This window comes from Lycium barbarum, chromosome 7, assembly GCF_019175385.1.
Source record: "Lycium barbarum isolate Lr01 chromosome 7, ASM1917538v2, whole genome shotgun sequence".
Lineage (NCBI taxonomy): Eukaryota > Viridiplantae > Streptophyta > Magnoliopsida > Solanales > Solanaceae > Lycium > Lycium barbarum.
The window spans coordinates 24,689,342-24,713,461 of NC_083343.1; the positions used below are offsets into that span (position 1 = coordinate 24,689,342).

Below are 24,120 nucleotides of genomic sequence, written 5' to 3' on the forward strand. Positions count from 1 at the left end.
TGTAGTTAAGTTATTGTATGTCATGTTTGCTATTTATCTTAATTTCCTGATAATGTTAGTTTAAGCACTGTTAATATGCAATAGCCATTAGTTCTAGTTACTGTTGCTAGTGATGAATGTGATTGATAGGCATTGCTTATTGTTATTGGTTAAAATATTTGCTATTAATATACAGTGTCAAACATGCTTAAGGTATATTTGGTTGCCACTTTAGTTGAAATGATATAGTAGTTGTGTATAAACTTGTATGCCTATCCATGTGTTGTTAAGTTCTTCTTGTACCCCTATTTAGATAAGATGATTCTCTAGTAATAGTAGATTGAATATGGTCAACAACATTTAGTGGTTATTGTTAGTTACTTTCCTGTTAGATGTAGCTCAAGCATGTTTGTTGTGCATTAGTTATCACTACCAGTTACTTTAAAATGTCTTTAGTGTGATTAGCATATATTAGGTGCTATTGCTAACTGAGGTTCTGATTATCAATAGCTCAACATGATTAAGTATTCAAACTACCCCACTAATGTTAGCTTGATTTAGTTGGTGTGCGCTTCATATGCTGCCTTTCACACTATTTCCTATTAATGATAGCCCAGCATGCTTGTAAGTATTCAGTAAGTGCTTTAGTAAATCAGTAATAGAGTAATATGGTTTAAGATCTAGTTTGTTGGTATAAATCATGATGTAAAAGGGTAACTCAGTTTAGTAAGAATATGTGTCTCTCTTGTTGACCCATATCTGCATTGACATAAGTTTAAACCTAATTGGGGTTTAGTTGACTAAAAATGGTGTGATTTATGACCTCAAACAACTAGTTTGTCCATTTTAGCCCAAATATGGTTCACTAATGCCCCTTTGTCTGACTTATACGTTAACGTTGATAATTGTTTTCATTAGGATGAGCTTGTATGGTTTCACTTAACTAAAAATAGGTGTTAAATGATTTCTGATGAGTCGAGATAGGGTTAATGAGCGTCCAAACTTAACTTTAGCCACATGTAGGTATATAAGACCTTTGAATGAATGTCTGTATTGCTCCAAAAATGATTAAAGGGTCATCATGTTATAACTGTGTGATCTGAGTTCATTTGATAACTATGTTTAGTCAAAATGGGATAAGTATACCTGCAATACACATATAGATGATTAAAATTACTTGTCAACTTTGAGTAGGGGAAGTTCTGTCACTGGCTTTATGATTGGTTCACATTAAAGTACATTTTGGTCTCTGTTAATTGACCTGGTTTGAACTTAGTGCCTGATTGTCTTAAACCCTACATATTATCTCTAGTTCTAACTAAAATACTTAACTTCTATACTATGTAAACAATCTGCATGTTGACTAGTGAACTCATCCACGTCGTTATGTCAGTTAACTACAAGAAGTATGTATAAGAGTTTAAAAGTGGAATTCTAGGTCTAATATGTGAGTCATGAGATTCCATGCTGGTTGTATGAGACTAAAATGTTCATTATGTGTTGATATTACCTCTTCTTGCATATGTTCCTCTTTTAAATATTTGCATGTTGTTTTAAATGCATCTCATAAATAGGTGGTGCATTGTATTCCTTTGAAGCTTATTCTAAACTTAGTAATGCCAATATCCAGCCTATCTACTAGCTTCTTATGTGAAGAAATCATGCCTACTTTGTCTTCCTGTGGTTGTGAAAAGACTTTATGTTAAGGATGAGCTATGTAGTTCTTTTTTCTTTTGAGACAATTTATCAAAAAGGATTTGAAATTTTGCTTTGTCTGTCTACCAATATGTACTCGCTGCATGATGCCTGAGTATATTAAGTGTGCAAGAAATCCAAGTAAAATAGTGTGTGACATCTTTTAGGATTACACTTTGACTTCTGCTTTGGTTAGGTTGGCATACATGAGATGTATATCCAGTTATATCATGCATATACAGTCTTTATATGCCTCTTGGCCTATTTGGGTTTGTATATCTGGTATACTGTAGGCATATCATCCATTTGGATTTATTATTTCTTCTTGTACCCCACTTGATACTAGTTTGCGCTTGATCTTCATCTACTCTATTTGTTTGATTTTCTCTCATGTAATCGTTGCCATCTATCTGTATTTGGGTTTTGTCTTATATGATGTCTCTTCTCTAACTTGGGCCTGCTAGTATCCTACTTTGTTTTAGTATAGACTCAACTACATTTGTATGTTTTAATCAAAATCTGGACATGATAAATGCATATGTGTTATTGCGAATACGCCTCTTTTAATTTATAGCTGCATTATCTGTTAAGTTTAAGTGCTCTCTAACCGGTATTTTCCTTTCCCCTTCTTTGTGCGCATATCAAAACCGTGGCCATTTGGGCCGTTGCGATTCTCGCATGAACATGTTGGGCCTAAGGCCCAATCTCTTTTCTCGATGAGTCCGGAAGCAATAATGAAAGGGAAGCTAATATATTTAAGGCCCACCTTTGGGTGAAAATAGGCAATTGGTGGGCTTAGGTAGGCCCACCCATCTAACTTTATTTCTTCATTTTATATCTATATATATTTTGTATCATTTGTATGTATATGTAAATACATTTGTAGATTATCGAAACCCTTACGTATGTTAGTACCTACGAAATACGTTAGTATTATTAGGAAGTCGCCTAAATAATTTTCAAACTCGGTTAACTCTATCATATGCATGAAAACTGTTTTTTTCGCTTAACTCTGTTTTTTTTTCATGAAATCGGTATTTTGGGCCTTTTGCCCCTTATGAAATCTGGAAATGTAATTTTGGGCCATAAGCCCACGTTTAATCATTCTTATAAACTATTTTTCCCATTTGGATCGAGACGAGAATTGGACTCAAATTGGACTTCAAAAAAAAAAAGGATTTGGACACAAGACGCATTTAAACCCTTTGATCCAAAAAAAGATTTTTTCTCTTGCTTGATAAACCCTTTTACCTGATTTTCCTAATTTTCCTTAATAAATTAGGTGGCGACTCTAAAAATACTAAAATTCATTTAGAGCACCAACAACCTCTTAGTAGCTTTTATGCACCCACCTAAAAGTGAACCATAACAACAGGGCCCCACCATACCCATATGCTCACAAAAGGATAACGTACCAAAAACACAACTGCAACTCCGGAACAAGAGGAGTGCTCCAATAACAGCTGAACAGCAGCCTACAGCGGCGAATCGTTAACCTGTCTACTTGAACATCCGGGCATGAAATGCAGCGCCCCCGGGAAAGGAACGTCAGTACGAATAAAATACTGAGTATGTAAGGCATGAAAGAGACATAAGAGTAACATGAAAGAGACATACAGTTCAACCTGTATGTCTGAACTACCTCTGTGGGCCAGTAATATACATAAATACTGTGCATGCATGCATAAGGGTCATACATATATATATATATATATATATATATATATATATATATATATATATATATATACATACATATATTATGCTTGTCAAGCCTCTGTGGGCATCCCATCGTATCATATCGGCCTCTATGGGCATCATAATAATCATCATCATCATCATGTGACCAACTGCTTAGGTGGTAGTACGTATATAATGCCGTCCTTTCCCTATGCCCCATATATAATACATAATATACGTGTATATAACTCTTGAGGGGTCATAGGTCTGTATATATATATTCCATGCATGAATATGATAAGAGTGCATCCTGAATCTGTCGGAGTGACGTAAGTTCGTTATACCTCCGAACGTCATTATGAGATCGCATTTCCATTAACATGTGACTTTATGAATCTTACTCAATTTGAAGAAAGACATACTGAACATCCTTACTAGAACATGAATCAACATGGAACATCCCTATCTACTAAGAATAGAATTCATTATGGAGTAGCGTTACGTTTACGTTTCGTTCATAAGGAGCATGCCTAAAAGAAGGAAAGTTAGCCTTTAACATACCTTAAATTGTCCAAGCAATCCAAGAATGAGCTTATAACAACTAGAGCGCCAATCCCATAACAAAGGAATACATATACAACTTAGATGGCGCTAGTATACTATGTATATCAATGATAACTCGATTCGTTCAACCTTTAATCCTCTCAACTCATACTAAGCATGGACTTAAACCCTCGTATGCTCAAGATGAACATGTCTAATCTCACATATCCTAAAAAATAACTCGGCTTCCAAATCTGTTGCAACCAACTCGTGAAGAAACTTGACATACGAAAATATGGAGTGTAACATAAGTGTTGGTTCTATGGTGTTGCGAATCCACGACACCAACAGTGAATTTATAGTCTAACAATCTTCCAAGTCTGGCGACTCTTCCTCCGGGTTCTTGACCATATCGTCAACGAAGCCAAATTTCTTCCTTGCTCTTAGGGATGTCCTCATGGATCTAGCTGATTCTTCATAATTTCACCCTTCAATTGGACTTCTGCCACAACAATTCCAGAATTATCATTCAACGTATAGTCATAGGGGGGAGATTATTATTTTTGGGTTTTGTTTTCTTCACCGACGATTCTTCTACCTTTATTGCCGGTTTCTCCGTTATTTGCCATTGTTTTAGTGTTTTTGTTTTCTTTCTAACATGGATCTGATACCATGTTAAAATCGAGATAGGGACGAGAATTTAGAGGGAAAAGAATAATGGGAGAATTCTTTCTGCTTTGTATTCATCATAATGACCTCCTTAGATACAAGTAGGTCCTTCTTACCCTAGTCTGATAAGGTAACCCTATCTTACTAGAAATACACATCCTATATTACCATAATTACAAATTCACCATAAATAGACCAAACTTATTACAATTAAACTAGAATAGAATTTCCACCGACGTAGGAATTCACCAACTCACCGACGTTACCGGACACATTGATCCGGTCACAATAATAACGGAAGGTAATATTAAACCTTTTTCAACAGTAGAGGAGCAAATATAAATATTTTCTCTTGTATAAAATGTACAAATAATCATATGTTATTAAAAGGGTGAAACTCTCTGCTGCCAAATTTATTTCAATTCCAAGAGCTTAGATCGAATCGGTATTGATATACTGATTCGATCCGAGCTCTCTTATTGAGAATTCTCATTCAATTATACTGATTCGATCCGAGCTCTCTTATTGAGAATTCTCATTCAATTAGGCCTTGCTCTAGCATCTTTAGGTGTTTGCTCTAGTTTCTTTAGGGGTTTTTACTTCTTTGGTAGCTTTTGTCAATCAAAGCCCCAAAACTAGTAAGGGGCACATGTTTAAATTAGAAGGATTTTTTTTTATATATATTTTTATTAATCAAAAACACTATGAAGTATGAGGAACTGATTTTGGCACTTAAAAGAGAGTAAAATGTGAGTTGCATGTTATATTTTAACCCAAGAACTAACAAAATCAGAATAGGTCTTATAATCTCACATAATTTTATAATATCAGATATATATATATATATATATATATATATATATATATATATATATATTTTATTATATCTTGTGCAATAATTTGTAATCACACTAAATATTACTCTTATTATGTTACCAGCAATTTCTAAAGCCACGTTCTTAATCTCCTTCAGATATTATATGCAATGTTTAAAAAATATAACAACATGTCCACAACCATTATGAACTAAGTACAGATTGCAATTTGCTCAACCCAAAATTCAATTTTTGGGGGACTAATCTAGAAAATTCAGGAATATGCGCCTCAAAATTTTCAGCAACTATTAGAAGATGCTACTAATTGATCATTATTTTCTTAATCTTTCTTTTTTCTCATTATTTATAATGCATACATATTTAATATCTATAAATTTATCTTTTGAAACAAAAAGAAAAATAATTCATCAGGAATCATTGGTGTCGTACGCCAATGCACCCAACAACTAAGTAGACTTCTACAGTTTTGCTAGAATATTGAGAATTTGGCTTAAGCCAAACTATGCTGATGCACCTAACATAATAGTCTATTGATTTTAGGCTCCAAATTTTGTTACCTCTCCTAATCCCCTAACTCTAATCCTCTTGCCCATATCCTTTACAACCATTGTCGCCATCCTTTTTGCTAGGGTAGATCTGAAGGGAGATAGGCACAATTGTCCTTTTTACAAATCGTTGCCCTTGATTTTCATTTTCTTCCTTTTCGCAGACTGCCGGAAAAGATATTCCTCTTTAGATGTCACAACCCAAAAATCTGCTAAACCGTGATGGCACTTACACCCCTCCCCGAAGAGAATCAATTCCAGTTTATTCCATTTCTATTAATTAGGTGCATAAAGAAGCATTAAACAGTGATACATCATAGAATTTGCCTCGAAATAACACAATTGTGGAAATATACAACCGAAATACCCCCAAAAACCTAGCAATACGAGTCAAGAGCATGTAAGACCGAAAGTAAATACATAAGTCTGGAATGATATGCTATCTAGGAATAGAAAGACAGATACAATAAAGAAAGTGTTGGACCTTGCCTATTTTGATGATTGACAAAATGAATGAACTAGGTCAACCGATACATGTTTCATCATAGAGTCCAAATGCGCCAAAACTCTTGGATTAAAGTGATTTTGAGATACGGACTTATTGGACAAGATTTAGAAGTCCTTGAAAGAATTATCTAGGATAAACTTTGGACTCTCATGAAGCATATCAAGTCGTGTGATAGCAAAAAGGTTGCCTCTATCTGAAATACTATCTCTCCTTGTGGTCCTTGTCAAGTAACGTGTTTGTGACTGACTGAATTGCTATTCACAAGTTGCTATATGTATGCAAGTCTTCTACCGAAGAAGGTTACGCACTCAAATAGAGAGAAAAGCAAAGAGCAAATAAGTAAAAGCAATACTTGAGACACTTCTGATTAGCTATTGAAGTGAAACCTGATACGAAGGACCAGATTGAAGAACCTGTTTCATGGTGTATCAGTTAAGTCTAGTATTTTGTATTAGGATTTTTTATCGAGTTATACCCTTTTTTCTTTCTTAGAAGCATTGTATTAGGTATTACAATTGTCAAATTCAACTCCAAGTTCAGGGCAAATGGGAGAGGACTATGTAGATGTTTTAGTAAGGGATTAGAGTTAGTTACTAGGTTGCAAGCATTGTAACCTGAATTTGTTGATGCTCACAGTTTAGTTGGAGTTTTGGGACAAATCCTTTAGAGGTGTAGGTCATGGTTTTTCACCCTTGTGAGCCAGGTGCTTTCCACGTATAAATATTATGTTGTTACTTTGCTCTTCATTATTATTCCGCAAACTGAACTTAGGAACAGATAATGTAACTTGGTCCATCCCTTAGGTGATATTCAGGCATAACCCAATTCACTCCTTTTGTGTTATTTGATCATGCAAATTATCAATTGGTATCATAGCGGGTAATCTTTAGGGGCTAACACCTTAAGAATAAATCAAGATGAATGTTGCACCACACCAATTGGACATAGTAAAGGTCAATAACTCATAGGCCTCCATTGTTCAATGAGAATTATCATGCTTGGTAGAAAGCTCAAATGACGGACCATTTGCAAGCTGAAGATTATTAGTAATGGAATAGGGTCACTGATGACCAAAATATCCTACTAAGAAAAGTGATGATGGAATAGATGTAAGGAAAGAGAAAAGTGAATATGATGAAGAGATAACTACAAAATACTTGGGAAGAATGCTAAAGTCAAGAATGTCCTTATCTGTGGCTTTAGACCAGATGAATACAATAGGATCTATGGTTATACAACTACTAAACGGATTTGGGATGCTTTAATGAATACTCATGAAGGAACAAGTAAGGTTAGAAAGTTTGGAAAGGCCATGCTTGCCAATGACTTTGAAAGCTTCAAGATGCAACCAAGAGAAACAATCTCTGAAATGTTCACTAGGTACACATTGATAAGTCGTGGATTTTGGGCATATTTACATCCACTCCTCATGCTTTTAGGAGAATTTTAGGTTATTTGTCTATTATTTATTATGTTTGCCACATGTTTGTAGGTTTTGACGGTAAAGGATCTAAAAGAGCAAAGCATCTAGAAAATCAACGAATGCGACCACAAACTCAGTATGCCACCGCAAGTAAACCGCATGAACATAATAGAAACATAGTCAAATTCTCATGAGATCCGAAGTAGAATGTGTCGCTACAAACTTCTTTTGCGACCTCATACTTTTCTCATGAGCAGAACAGAAAGATTGACAAAGTCGCAGTAAATGCGGTCTCCTTATAGAATGCGACAGCATGAAGAGTATGCGGTGCCACAAACTTGGCAACAACAATCACTGAAGAGACTATCCAAGATCTAATGCCGTCACCATGCGATCGCATGCCCCTAGATGCTGCTGCATACTCAGCGACACAATATTTCAATACTAGCTGTTTGTACTTTTTATCCTTTGACTATAAATATAATGTCTAGGGTTTTGAGCTCATTATTCCAAATTCTACCTTTTGGTTTTTGTTGCTTAGCGTTGAAGATAAAACATTGTGGTGGGTGAAGCCTTTAAGGAGAATCTTCTCTTTTTGTCATCTTCTTTATCCACTTTGTATGCGACAATGAATATTCTAATAATTAATGTTTTTACATTCATGAATATGAATAGCTAATCTTATTAGTTAGGGTTGTGGGACCAACATGTGTTAGTGATGCGATTAGATTTTTATATTTAAAATTTATTTGTATGCAAAACATGTTTTCTATTTACTCTTTTCATTTTAATGACTCTTAATGGTGGCTAACTTTATTCGAGCCTACATACCTTCATTTTCTTGGAAACGAATGTAAAGGTTAGGAAAAAAGTTAAATAGCAAGGATTTAGGGCTTTATTTTCCATCTAATAACTTGAGCTAGGAATAAGATAGTTAACTTGAAACTAAAATGGGTGTTCTTAATTCCACATTCTAAGGCTTGGAAAAGCTTAGTAACGACATTTACCGATTTGGTTGGAAAACTTTTGGTAAACTTAAAATAACCCATTGTTCATTACATCTAGGCATAAAAGTGAGTTGAATCGATACCCAATCACATTACTTTCCATTCGGGACAAACAACCGTAGTCCTTTTACCAATCATTTACAGTACTCAACAATTGAATTCTCTAAAGCAATTAGTATTACAATTACAACTCAAACAATATTTATACCCCTTTCCCTAGAAATCTCGACTAATAGTTGAGGTATAAATATTTCACCATTCTATTCTTTGTGGGATTCGATCCCAATCTCGTTGGGTTGATATTTGAATAACGACCGCTTTATACATATTTAAAAGGTGTAATTTGAGCGTATCACACATCCGCTGTGAATGAGCTGACATCACTCGAGAAGACTCTCTCCACAGAGGACTCCGTGAATGAAATTCTGAGGACTATACCAAAGTCATTCAAAATGAAAGTCATTGTCATAAGGGAAGCCAAAGACATATTAGTCAGGTCTCTAGATGAACTAATTGGGAATCTAAAGACCTATGAAATGAATATGAAGAATTCCAAAACTGATGAAACAAGTGTTGAAAAGTCTCTTGCTCTTAAAGGTATTGAAAGTGATGTTTCCGATATAGACGAGGAAGAAATTTCTCAAAAAGAGAAGCAAAATGGCAAGAGAAACTCCTATGGAAAGGGAGAAGCTTTGACAAGCCCCAAACTAGTGGATGCTTCAAATGTGATGAGACTGATCATATGATTAAGGACTGTCCATTGTAGGAAGTTTAATGGAAAAAAGGAAAAGGCTAAAAATGAAAAGAAGAAGGAACAATTTTATGACAAGAAGAACAAAAGAACTTCAAAGGCTACAATGAGGCAGCTTAGGATTTAAGTTCTGATGATGACTCTGAGGATGATGTTGATGACACTGCTCTGATGGATATTGGAGATTCAGACTCAGAAATCGAGGTAAATATTCTTGACTTATATTTTAAGAAAAGACTAACTTCCTGAATGATCGCCTTAATTGATGAATTCCATGACATGAGTGCAAAAAGGGACCAATTACTCAGTGCCTTTACTAGTTTAAAATGTGAATTCGTTGATGTTGAAACTAGTAAGGACAAAACCGAGAAAGAAAATTGCTCCATAAAGGAACAGGTGAAACAATTTGATTCATTGCGGCACTGAAGTCTAAAGTTCTGAAACTAACTGTCACTAAAAAAGGAATATATGGAATTAGTGATCAACACCACAACTCAAGGCTGAATCTGATCTAAAAAGAATTGAAAATGAGATGTACGTTGGGAGAGAAAAATTCAGAAAGATTAGCTCAGAACTGGATAGGGCAAAAATGATCTTTAAAGAGCTAGTTGTTGGACTTAATCCTCTCAAATTCTCACTAACCTCACCAGTAGAACACATAGTGTAACCATTGGCTTAGGACTTAAAAAGATAATTGGTTATAAGGAATTTGTGGAAGGGGAATTGTGCACTCTTTGTGATAAAACAGGACATCCTAGAACTAAGTGCCTAGTGGACCTAAGGCATAAAGAAAGAAATATGAAAGTTGTCAACCTAAATACCAAACCTGTTAAAATGAATGGAATAGGTACAAGGAACAAGTTTTCTTGTGTAATGCCAGGCTGGATAAAGAAAGATTTGATTCATCCTTTTGTTCAAGAAAAAAGACCCAAACTAGTCTGGGTTCCTAAAACAAAATTGTTTTGCAGGTGAGAGTGAAAGGAAGCAAGCACAACTGGCACATGAATAGTGCTTTCTTACAACACGTGCCAGCACAAGCAATTCTCTTGAACTGGTCCATATAGATCTATCTGGTCCAATGGGAGTAATGAGTCATGGAGGCAAGGGGTATATTTTTGTGATTGTTTATGATTTCACCAGGTTTATCTAGACACTGTTTCTTGCATCTAAAGATGAGGCATGTGATGCCTTACATAATTCTTGTGGGAAAATTGGAAAGAAAACTTGGAAATAAATTAACATCCATCAGGTCTGACCAGGGAACATAATTAAAAAATATTAAATTTGGAGAATATTGTTCCACTAATGGTATTGATCATAATTTCTCTGCACCTAGGACTCTACAACAAAATATTGTAATAGAAAGAAAGAATAAGACTCTTGAAGAAATGGCTAGGACTATGATATTTTGTAGAAATTTTTGGGTGGAAGCCATTAACATTGCATGTTACATACTTAATAGATGCATGACTAGATCTCTTCTGAAGACTCCCTATGAATTACTTAAAGGAACAAATCCCAACATCAGTCACTTAAGAGCATTTGACTGTAGATGTTTCATCCACAATAATGGAAAAGACGCACATGTATGAAATTTCAGTTCATTTTACATGTAGTTAAGTCATGTATGCATGATGAAGTGCATGCATACTTGGAAAAATTAAAAGGGTGTTAAATAAGTTTGTTAGACATGTTATGTTTTTAATAAATTGATGATTGGGGTTTGTTCTTTATGATATACGGAACTTATATTTTAAATTCGAGCTTATTTAGAGTAGAATTGGGTGTTAATGAATTGTTGAAATTCGAGGAACAAATAATTATTTTTTGTTCAGACGCACATGTCTGAAATTTCAGCCCGTTTTACATGTATTTCAGTCATGTACGACTGAGGTGTAGACATATATGAAAAAAATATTTTTGACAAAAAAGATTCAAACACCTGATTGAATTTTTTGCCCATTTTACATGTAATTCAGCATGTACGACTGAAGTTCAGGTATAGGTGAAAATTCTGACATACATTACTGAAACTTTAACCAATTTTTACATCCACCACAGTAAAAAATGTCCGAATATTGCTTTGGCAAGCCATATCAAACCTCGAGAAAAAAGGTATGATGTTGTGTCTTCATAAGGCCACACTTTGAGATGCGAATGTCTGAAGCTTCCAAGCTTCGGATGCGACTATCTGAATTTTTGCCAGAAGCAAGTAAACTTGCAAATATAAATGCAAAGCAGGCACAAGTTAAATGACGACCCCAAAAGCGGATATTTGTGCGCTTCAAGTAGCTTTTGGGGTATATGTGGGCTTTGCTCTGTAAAGTTTCTTTTTTGGGTCTTTCTTTGTTTTGTTGTTGGATGTTCTCATGGGGAAACATGACCAAGTTCTGTTGAGAGTTTAGAGAAATCTGTAGGTGAAGAAAGATGAGAAATTATAAGTATTTAATTTTATAATCCTATTTCAACTGCCCATATAACCAATTCATTATTGTTTTCGTTTTTTCCCCCTTATCTTCAATTATTTCTTCTTTATCATTGCAATAGTTGTGATAGAAATGGGAAAATAGTTCAATTTTGGTGTTTGTTTGTCAGATTTGTGTTGGGTTCAATTTGTGCCTTAAAATCAGACAGTTTTTCTTCATATCTGTTTGTTGCGTTCATTGGGTTTTCTGGATTTTTCCTATAAGGGTTCTTTTGTTTGTGTGCATTCTGCGATACAAGTGTTTTTCTTACTTAACGGAATTGCATGTTAATTTATTTACATTTTTTGCTATGCAGTAGACTGATAAGTATATTATTTGTTGATGCTTATGTTCTGATGCTGGTTTTGGTGGGAAAGATATTCCGCTTAGTACATCTAAGGGAAAGGTTCTTCTAATTGTCAATATTGCTTCCAGATGGTACTCCCTAATAAATTTGTGACTATTATTAAGATTCAGGATAACTTTTCCATTGCATAGTGCTATGACTGAAGAAACTGATTTTGGATTTCTTATTTTTGCTCTGTTTGTATGGGCAGTTAAAAAACAATGGATGATCCTGAATATTGGTTGTGATAATTGAACTGGAATGATGAAGGTCAGTCCTTATGAAGGTCTGAAAAATCATTTTCATGGTGATTGCAACTGCTATTGTTGAGCTTGTGACTCCGGATAAATGAAATACTAAATGTTGAATTCTTCATGGTGATTGCAACCTTATCTTTGAAGTGACCAAGGAGGACGTCAACTGTCATGACTTGATAATCAGGTTTGTCTCTCACCCGAACGCTCACCTAGAATCATTTTCATATATAGAACAAACTTTCAGAAAAAAGAAAAGCAGTAAAATTTCGCTATAAAATTTAAAATGAGAAGACAATAAAATCCTATGGAGGAAAATACATAAAGGATTACACAAAGAAACTAAGAAAACTGATTGATGATGAGGGAATATCTTAGAGAATATAATCATATATTGTGAACTCTCTCCTCTAATATTTAGGTTCTAAGTTTCTGAGTTATAGTTGGATTTAGTTTTGTTATGATGTTTATAAGGTATATGATATTTATCGAAGCTTTTGTAGCAATTTAAAAACTAACAAAATTTCTAACTCACAAAGGAAGAACATCTTCATTAAAAAATGCTCGAATTTATTTTGCTTTTATGGGGACTTTAAAGTTGAAGATTGAAATATATCTTGCGCCATAGAAGTGGAAAAAAATAAAGAAAGAAACTCGGTTTGCTGCCTCCCAGATGGTGATGTTTGCATGTGTCTACCTTATGGCATACCACATGTAGCAAACTTGCAATAATATCCATTTGATCAGCATTGAATTAGGCTTATTAAACATTTGTCAAACTTTTCAAAATGTTGGAATGCTTTCAGGCAGTAAAAACAGAATCAAAATGATGGAGGTAAATCTGCAAGGTCAGATCTGGAGTGTCCGGAAGAATTGGACTGAGGATGAGCACAGGTCAATAACCATTGAGCTTTAATCACTTTAGTACAATATTAAGCTACATATCTTTTTCTTATATGTTTAAAATAAATTCATGAACATACATATTATCTGTATTTGAGGTTACAGCAATTTATTTTAAACCACTGTCATGTTTGTGTCACTTCTTGATTTTTGTATGGCCACCATGTAAATGACGTAAGAAAATCATTGCACTCCTGTGATTAGTAAGGTTCCAGATCTGTTGATGATCTAATCAGTCTATGGAGGCTAATGATTTATGACAGAGATAGTTGATGTGCTTAATTCATAGATACATTTGATATGTTTGTTTTGGGTTGAGTAGATCTATCGAGTCTACATACTCGTATTGTCTAACTTTTGAAGATTTTCATCGTGGTACTTGTGTTTTCAATTCAATTACCACTAGATTTTTGTATTTATGGGTTCGCCAAGCTTGAGCTTAAGTCTTCGTGGTTTCAGTTGGGCATCTCCACATGGCCTCTTGCCATTAATAACCGCATAAGGCTGAGGGTTATTTAATAGTATTTTTAGAAGATATTTTTAATATATATTTTTCTTGACCTTTTTCTAAAAGTATTACAGAAATTAAGGTTGATGTTGGGAGAACTCTCCCAGTAATTAAGAAATAGCTCCATAGTCCAAGCTAGAAATAAAGAGGGGCATCTTAAATGATTACAACTCTGTAGGTGAGGATCGAAATTTAGAAAGTGAAGAGAGGAAGGAATCCTCTTTTTAAGTCCTACATACTACTCTTCTCTCAATCGCTCTTTGGTATTCGGAAGTGAAAACCGAAATGTTGAGTAGAATATTGTGCATAGCAATTGTTGTCATGAAGGTATACTTTCTAAATTCTTGGGACTAAGTTGTTGTTAGACAATGTTGTTGGTTCCCTTCTGCTTTGTGTTTGTTGCCATATGTATCCTATATGACCATATTTTGAACTTGATATAATTTTATACTTATCAGAGTGTTGTAGTTTTGGTAGCATGTAAAAAGCTTTCTCAAACTTAAATGCATATGGTTGACTGGATAAGTTTATGCGAAGGCACTGAAATCCTAAAATGTTACGGGGATGCATACCAAAAGGATGACGTGTGTTTCTCAAATATTGTTGGGTCCTCATCGGTCATCGGTTGGTTCTCTTTTATCTAAGTTCTTTTGGAAGCCATCCACTTTTTTCTCTTGAAATGCTCGACATGTTCTTTCCAAACCAATGTTAACGGACTAAAGTTTTCACAGATGCATTTAGAAAAAGGAAAGCAGCAAATGGGGATAAAGTTACTGTGGACCTTGGTAGCTTCAAATGTTTGGGTAGTATGTTCTGAACCATTCAATAAATTGTGAAGATTAACAAACTTATTTGGGAAAAGATTGGTTACCTCAAGTTTTGACTTCAATAATACTTCCTTAGTTATTTACTTGGTTGAGCTACATTTTGTACCCATCCGAAGCCAAGCTCAGGAAGGAAATTGATTATGAAAGAATGGTAGTTATATTGTTTTATTGTAACTTGATGTAATTAAAATAAACATGAAATTTCCTTTGGCTATTTTATCATGATTGGAGGAGTCTTCAAATGAAGTCGATTCTGATTGGGATATTGCTCCTGTTCTTTTTTTTTTTTTTAAATAAAAAAAAATATCTAACTTTAGTAGTGATTACACAGGTATGCTATGCAATCTTGCAGATATGCAGTCTCTAATTCAACGAGGACAACACAGACGATTGATAAATTAGTGAGGTTACAAACAAGACCAGATTAAAGTGTAGTATTTCCAAAGAAGGATACCCTTGGATATCAAGTCAACTGGCACATTAAAAAATATCACATAAAATTTTTTAAGTAACGTTTTGTTACAACATTAAATTTGAATTGAAAGATAAATATAACGTTTTATATTTGTCATGATTTTTAGAAAAATATGGATCTTTCAACTCTAAGTTTTTTGTCATATTTCAATTCAAATTCAAAATTATATCTTTCAAAAGCAAATTATATTTCAGATTCAAGCCAAGTGTCTAGCTAAAACACTAAAGAAAAAACAACCAAAATAGCTCTGATAAAAAAAATGTACAAATAGGGGGATAGAGATAATGTGATAATATTATAATTTGAATTAATTGTAAAACTAAAATAAAGTAAATAAATAAAACTCAAAAATATTATTGATAAGTTTAACCATTTGAATATCCTGAACAATATATTAAAAGTGTAAGAATGAAAAAATATATAAGGTACTTATGCTGTATTAAAAGGTGAGTGGTGGATAGCTATATTAACCTATCTGACAAGTTAATTACAAGTCATAGTAGTAATGTAGTACTAAATGTTAGATGATGTAATAAAGAAAATAAGAAACAAGAAAATTTAAGTTATTTCAAAATTTATTATTGGGTATATACATTGTAATGAGAAATAAGATGACAGTTAAATTTTTATTAATACAGTATAATTAAACGTGCTCAGACAAATCAGACCACAACTTAAAATATTTTTTTAATATTGATCGCCTCGCTCAATGCGCGGGTACTTATACTAGTATTGATTAACAAAAATAATATAAGAGTTAATAGTTTACATTGAGATAGAGTTCAAATACTAATGAACATCCAATGTTAGTTCAAAGTAATAGTTACATTACTGAGTTGAGCCTCAAATTTGACCTATTAGAGTTAGTATACGAGTGAGCTGAGCCGATCCATGAGCTGCATCATCTTGTGCGAAGGCCTAGTTATAACATTTCAAAGAAGAGAGGTTTGTGTAATATTTAGTCACACAAAAAGTATTTGTTAGGTAAAATCATATCAAAGCCTCGAGACTCAAGAGAGGTATGCGAATTTCCCTTTTGTTCATTTTCTTGGAAAATACCATTTGCAAAATTCCTCATTGTCCTCATGGTCAGGGGCGGACCCATGTTGAGTGACCGGGTGTCACGTGAATATATATAAATACTATGCATAAAGTGATGTATCGAATGAAATGACATTAATTGCTTAATTATGGATATCTCTTGGCGGGATGGTTCAGCGTCTAATCTTGTTATTTGAGGTTGGAGGTTCAAACATCAATCTTCAAACATCAACCTAAGCACATGTTTGAAAAATATAATTTCTATCTATTGCTAGAAATTAGGATTGTGTTTAAGTAGTATAGAAACAAAAGACCTCTTCTAGATTAAACCAAACTAAACCAATGCGTCAAAAATATGTCTTTCTTATAAATGTGATAATTAAATTTTTGTCCTTTCTTCTATAAATGTTGACACCAAAAATTCTGCCTACGAAACTGCCTACGAAAAAATTATTATAGGGATTATATGCCCTTAAATTGTAAACGAAAGCTACAATGACTAGATGAAAGCGAAACCAAAGCAATAATGGAAATCACAATGTGAAAAATTCCTTGAATTATTGTCCACATCTCATACTAGTCAGGTGTATTTCTTTTCCACAACTCTCTAATTAACCTGGCCTACTTCTCCCTCATGCAGTTTCATACACTTACTTCACGCGGTGCCTTGGATTTTTTTTCGCTATATTCCTTCTTGCTAAAATTTGTCATTTGCTCCCAATCTTTCAAAACTTAGCATGGGAATAATTGAGAAAGAGTCAAACCGAAAATCAATGATATCCAATCAAATATGCATATTCACTTTGACTCCACATCAAGTCAATTAATTCATCAATAAATAGTACGTAGAAGGACCAAAATGGTATGATCTGAAATAATTTTGCTAAACGAAGTAACTTTATGAATGTTATTGGATGACATCTGTCCCAATTAGGAGTTACCCCTATGTCAAAATTATCTAGATAGCCTTTGCAATAGTTGAACTATATCACTACTCTAATACTTCTTATTAAACCGTGTAGATTTTGTAGCAACACCGTGTGAATGAAATCCTCAATTCCTAATGTATTTCATGTGCTCTTAAATGGTTTTAGGTCCTACTGAATAAGTAAGGCTTCGTGAGGTCCTACTGAATAAGTAAGGCTTCGTGATTTCCGAAATCAGGTCCAGACCTTACTCGGCAGAAGATAGAGATTTTGAGTTCAAATTGCACTATCACCTATTTTACAAAAGAATTTTCTAGTACTTGACGCATGAAAAAGACCCAGTTTTGCATCATGTGAGGGGGTGCGAGCTAGATATATTATCTTGTGGTAATAAGTTACACTTTTTATAAAACTAGATTAATTGTACATGAAGTTGCACAGAGTTCAAAGTGTTATCAATGGCGGAATTAGGTTTTTACTACGGGGTTCGAAATAGAAAGAAGTGAAGGGGATTCAACATATACTATGTATACATAAAAAAAATTAAATTTATATATACAGTTCAACGAGTTCGGATAAAATCCCTAGCTCCTACCTAGCTCTACCCAGGTATTATATACCAAATTAGTTTTGCACCTAAGAGGCTCTGCACCACTAGATCTTGTTTGGCTAAGGGGTCATTTGATTCGCGGATAAAGTTATTCCGAGATTATAGCTATGAGATTATAATCATTGGACGAATTTATCTACCTTCCGGGCGGGATAAAATAGCACCAAAGTTTGAGATATAAATTTATCCCAGGAATTATTATACCTTTAACCAAATAAAGTATAAATTTAAGCCAAACTTAATCCTGAAATATATATCACACCTAATTCCATGAACCAAACGCTCCCTAATTAAGGTCTAAATGATAAGTTTAAACAGGATGTATTTTTATGAAAATGTCGAGAGATCCCTCTTTTATCTGTTCTAAAATTAATGATATGTTCCTGTCTTCCTGATAGAAAAGAAAAACATACATAGAACTAGATAATCAACATTAATATTAAATGAAGACTCTAGTGGCTTCATCTTATAAATTTGGACCCCAGGAACAGGCAAGAAGAGAAAATCTGAAGGAATCAATCATTGTGCGGGCATGTATATCTCATATATTGGTGTCTGCTGGTCGAAGATTCCATGTGGGTGGTTAGATTATATATGCTTCATTGTATTGCATTTTCATCCCATGTGCTTTGCACGTGTTCAGTTGCTTTCTTTTGGCCAATAACTCAGCATCCCACCATCACAAAAGAAGTTGCCAAGAATACTCTTTCTTCATTTTCATCCACAGCTTTATGTTATCATTCAATTCTTTTCCCTACTTGATACGGCTCTAAAGAAAAAAACGAATTGCAAAATCACCCATTGGCCTTTTGTTGGCTTATATATATACACACACACTCTCCTTATTGGAACTTGTAAAATGACCATTATCTCCTAGAAAGTTGAACTTTTTTCATAGCTACTACCTTTAAATACCTTAGTACTTCACATACTCTAATCCCCAAGAAGAACGTTTTAAAGATTTTCTTATTTAGGAAAACAACCATGAAGAGCTTATCTTATTATGGAAAGAAGCTACAACATCTTTGTAGTGCTTTATGTTCAAACCTGGTATGCTATGTTAGAGCAACATGCTTCCTCATTTCTTGCTTCTATAAATTCACTATCCTTAGAGTGCACAAATTCTTTGTACAACTCTTTTACTTTATCTTCATTTCACTTTTTGGCTTTTGGATTCTCAGTATCTTGAAGCCAAAGAGTACTAATGGACATCTTAACCCTACAAATTTAGACTTGTATTTCACTTCTGTTTCCGCTGTAACTGTCTCAAGTATGTCCACTGTTGAAATGGAAGTCTTTTCCAATTCACAACTTATTCTTATAACATTTTTAATGCTCATAGGTGGTGAGGTCTTTACTTCTATGGTTGGACTTCATTTAATTAGACCTAAATTCAAACCATGGCGAAAAGATAGCAAAATTGAGTCTGTACTTAGTAGTACTGCCTCTTCACCAAGAAACTCAAATTTCAGTGATGATATTGAGTTGGACATTGTAGTACTACCTGATTCCCCAAAACCAGACTTGGAAAAAAATGAAATTCAAGATGATTTACGCTCATCATCGGATATCCAAACTCTCAAATACCCTTCCCTTAAATTCCTAGGGGTTGTAGCTTTAGTTTATTTTTTAGTCATGCACATTCTTGGCATCTCCTCTGTTCTAGTTTACTTAGCCTGTGTTTCTAGTGCAAAAGACGTACTTAGACATAAAGGTCTAAAAACATCTACTTTCGTGATGTTCACAGTTGTTTCAACCTTTTCTAGCTGTGGATTTATTCCGACCAACGAAAACATGGGTGCATTTAAGCAAAATTCAGGCCTACTTTTGATTATAATTCCCCTGATACTCTTTGGAAACACATTATATCCAGCATGTTTGAGAGTTTCTGTTTGGTTCTTGGGAAAAATTTTCAAGAAAAGGGAAGCTAATTTTTTGTTGAAACATTCAAGAGAGATAGGGCATCTACACTTGTTTCCTGGTCTACATTCAAGATTATTAGTGGTTACGGTGTTTGGATTCATATCGTTGCAGTTGTTTTTGTTTTGCACTTATGAATGGAATTCTAGTGCTATGGATGGGCTAAATAGTAGTTACCAGAAAGTTGTGGGTTCATTTTTCCAAGTTGTGAACACAAGACATGCTGGTGAGTCTGTTGTGGATATAGCTGCTGTTGATCCAGCCGTTTTGGTGGTGCTCATGGCAATGATGTAAGTTATTTTCGAAGCTCCTCAACTTATTATTTCTCAGGTTTTTACCGTCATTATATTTTCAATTTGTTGGTTTTACTTTCCTTTTTAGTCTATTTAAAAAAGAACATTTCTTTTCTTTTTTGACACCTATTTGCTTTGTTGATCTCGCTTTTTTGCTTTCGTTATTTTCCTTTTGTCTTGATTTGATTACACTTCTTTTGAGCCGAGATCTATGTGAAACAACCTCTCTATCATACAAAGTTGTAGGTAGAGATTAGGTTTGCGTATATCCTATCCTTCCGAACCTCACTCAGATTATTCTTAAAATCATGATAAATTGTTTTTTTTTTTTTTTAAATTGATTAAAACTAGAAGAGTGGACATTAATACATAAAGAAGGTAAGTTGCATACTTGTATTAAGTGAGGGACCTGGTTTGCGAGTTGGCAAAGTTAGACAGGGCCACTTTCTGTCAGGTCCACCGGGGATAACGGTTAGTTCATGCGACAGTTCTTTGCTTAAGTGATTACAGATTATTTTTATTCAGATGACTCATTTCACATGAGATCTTTTATGTTGAAACATTTGAAAAAAAAAAAGAAAAGAAAAAAAGAAGACAATATGAAACAGAAAATCATTAAAGGACCATTTTTATTCTATTAACCTATTATTTTATCTGTTTGTATTACACTCCTTGAATGCTATGTGCATCGGGCTAGTTTAACCAATTATTAGGTTGTCTAAATCACACTTTTGGGATGTGATTCTTTCCCTGCTAACATAAGATGTTATGTGCAACGGGCTAGTTTAACCAATTATTAGGTTGTCTACCCTAATCCATTTTTTTTTTTTTACCATAATCTCAATTCCAATCTACGCACCCCACGTGAACCGCTATGCTAGACTTTAAATAGCTGATTAATTAGGGTCAAATTCAAGCAGGTTTTCCGTTTTCCTCTCCTACTTTTGCCCTATCACTGGTTGTTACTTCCGATCCGAAGCACACCTTTTCCATTCTAAGAGAGATCCGGCAATCATGGACTAAGATTCAAAGAGATTCGGGTTAACAGGTGCATGGTTTTCGACAGAATACTGGTAGGATCCTGTAGTCTGGCTGGTCGCCGGTTGATTGGGGTTTGCGATGGGACGGGCATGAATAATAATTTTCATATTAAAAAAAAAAGGCAACTTAAAGTAATACACGTAAGACAAGGCCATTTAATATCCCCGTTACACTAAATGCGCATAATACAATAATTTCTATCTCATAATCTAGATTATGAATCACGTTTTCCCGAATTGTCATATCTAATAACAAAACAATGGTAGTAGAATTCCGTATTGAAATAATTAGTCTCCTATTGATCTCAATATGACAAGTCTCCCAATATTGATATCTCTGCCAGAACAACTCTACCAGACAAACCAAATACACATTCAAAGCAATATATATTTCTCTTATGATACTAACTTTTTCATATTGACATGATATGTCTGATTAAATCTTGGCCCCAATGGTTACAAATTAAGGTGGGTGTACTGTGATTTAGATTATAGTTTCGACCAAACTGTAGGTATCTGTCCAACTTCTATTTATTAATTGTCAGAGTACTATGATTTATATGTGTTGTACATATATATTATTGGAGACGATTTATATGTGTTGTACATATGTATATATTATTGGAGACAGTTAACTTGGAAAATTAGACAACCCATGTTTTAGCTGTATCATGATCGAAATAATGAAATAACTTGTACAAATTCCAATATCTAGTATAGTAGAAACACTAAGGCCCACGTATCACAAGTCATATATCCACGCTTAAATTATTGCAAGAAAAACTATCATCACTATCCAATGTCCTAGAGTATAGTGGTATTATTTTATAGTATCAATTATTGCTTCGTTATACTCCCTCCGTTTTAATTTATATGAACTTATTTGACTGAGCACGATATTTAAGAAAGAGGGAAGACTTTTGAAACTTGTGGTTTAAAATGAGCCTTGAAAATTTGTGTGGCTGTAAATCCAGGGGCGGATGTACCAAGAGCCCAGGGTGTTCACTCGAACACCCTGGACAAAAAATTACAGTGTATATCTAGGGTAAATTTTATGTGTTTATGTACATATATTAACTTTTGAACACCCTGAACATATATTACAGTGTATATTTAGGTTCAATTATTTTTTCGAATACCCTGAGTGAAAATCCTAAATCCGTCACTGTGTAAATCATTCAAAAAGTGAATTTGTTTCCAAATTAGGAAAGAAGTCATTCATTTTGACACGGACTAAAAAGGAAATAGATTCAAACAAATTGAAAGACAGTGAATATTTTTACTATAAACCTTAGTTTCATGTGCAGTTTTCGAGATTGATTGTGTGTGTTACTTTGACTAACGTAGTCATGCATATGAGCAAGAATAATTTTGTTTTCTTTGTGATAGAGCAAGTACTGTTGCATCTAATATTAAATGGTCTTATAACTAACTAGAGGAATCTATTTTTCATATGCTGAACAGCATATCATAGACGTAGAACCCAAAATAAGACAAAGAAAAATGAAATAAAATAAACAGAACCAAATGAATGAATTGACAGTTCATTTTTTCGTCTTTAACGTCACGAGTACAATTTGTATAATCAAACAAATTTCTTTTTCCACATGGTTTTTTTTTTTCATTACTTTGAATTCTGTTCTTATAATATGTGATTAAATTTCTTTAATTATTTTTTACAGGTATCTACCTCCATATACCTCATTTTTACCAGTAAAAGGTGATGAAGAGTCTCGAGAAGAACCTCTAGAGAAAAAGAAAGAAAGAGGAAAGGTTGCAGAAAATATCATATTTTCTCAGCTTTCTTATGTTGTCATATTTATTATCCTTATATGCATTACCGAAAGGAAACGATTGAAGGAGGATCCACTCAACTTCAGTGTGTTCAATATCGCTTTTGAAGTCATCAGGTAAAAATAATAAATGTTTCTTTCTCCTTTTCTATTTGTCTATATCTTGATTAATTAAAAAAGGGAAAACCCTAAAGTTGTGGAATAATTCCTAATTTGAACTTTTTTTATTTTTTGTTTGTAGTGCATATGGAAATGTTGGTTTCTCAACAGGATATAGTTGTGATCGGTTGATAAATCCAGACCCAGCTTGTAAGAATAAATCATACGGATTTGCAGGGAGATGGAGTGATGAAGGTAAAATGGTACTCATTATTGTCATGATTTTTGGAAGATTGAAGAGGTTCAATATGGAATGGGGGAAAGCTTGGAAGCTCATGTAAATATTATAGAGAAATGGCATCCACAACTTTTCCAAGGAGAATTATTTGGAAGTACCTAAATAATTTTGTAATTTTGGCCCTTTGGTAGTGAAAGCAAAATAGCAAAAATGTATATAATATCGAGTTTTTGCTTTCGTGCAACCATTTTGTAATTATCATCTTTACGTACCTATTTAGTTTTACTTTGTAATTCTCCTTTTGTCAAATAAAATTTTGTTCACTTTGCAGAAAATTTGGGTTTTTTTTGTTTCTCTACTCTTTAAATACAGTCGACAGTCGATATCATTTTTATTGTAACCTCTAAAAGGGTTAAGTACACTATTGGATTATGGTTTTGATGATAACAAATGTGGTAGTAATATATAGGAAAGTTTGTTACCGTTTGAAGGATCGGATTCTGCTTGGTGGTTCTTTAGAATCAATGTCACATAAGGAGAATTATTTGGAAGTACCTAAATAATTTTGTAATTTTGGCCCTTTGGTAGTGAAAGCAAAATAGCAAAAATGTATATAATATCGAGTTTTTGCTTTCGTGCAACCATTTTGTAATTATCATCTTTACGTACCTATTTAGTTTTACTTTGTAATTCTCCTTTTGTCAAATAAAATTTTGTTCACTTTACAGAAAATTTGGGTTCTTTTT

The 24,120-nt window shown here is 33.8% G+C and overlaps 1 protein-coding gene across 1 annotated transcript; it reads left to right on the forward strand.

Moving 5' to 3' along the window:
- Positions 1 to 18,530: 18,530 nt before the first annotated feature.
- LOC132603310 (sodium transporter HKT1-like) lies at positions 18,531 to 23,709 on the forward strand. The gene is made up of 3 exons (XM_060316308.1): positions 18,531 to 20,201; positions 22,927 to 23,154; positions 23,279 to 23,709. The coding sequence occupies exons 1-3, from the start codon at positions 18,976 to 18,978 to the stop codon at positions 23,475 to 23,477; spliced, it is 1,653 nt and encodes a 550-aa protein (XP_060172291.1). The 5' UTR covers positions 18,531 to 18,975; the 3' UTR covers positions 23,478 to 23,709.
- Positions 23,710 to 24,120: the final 411 nt, after the last annotated feature.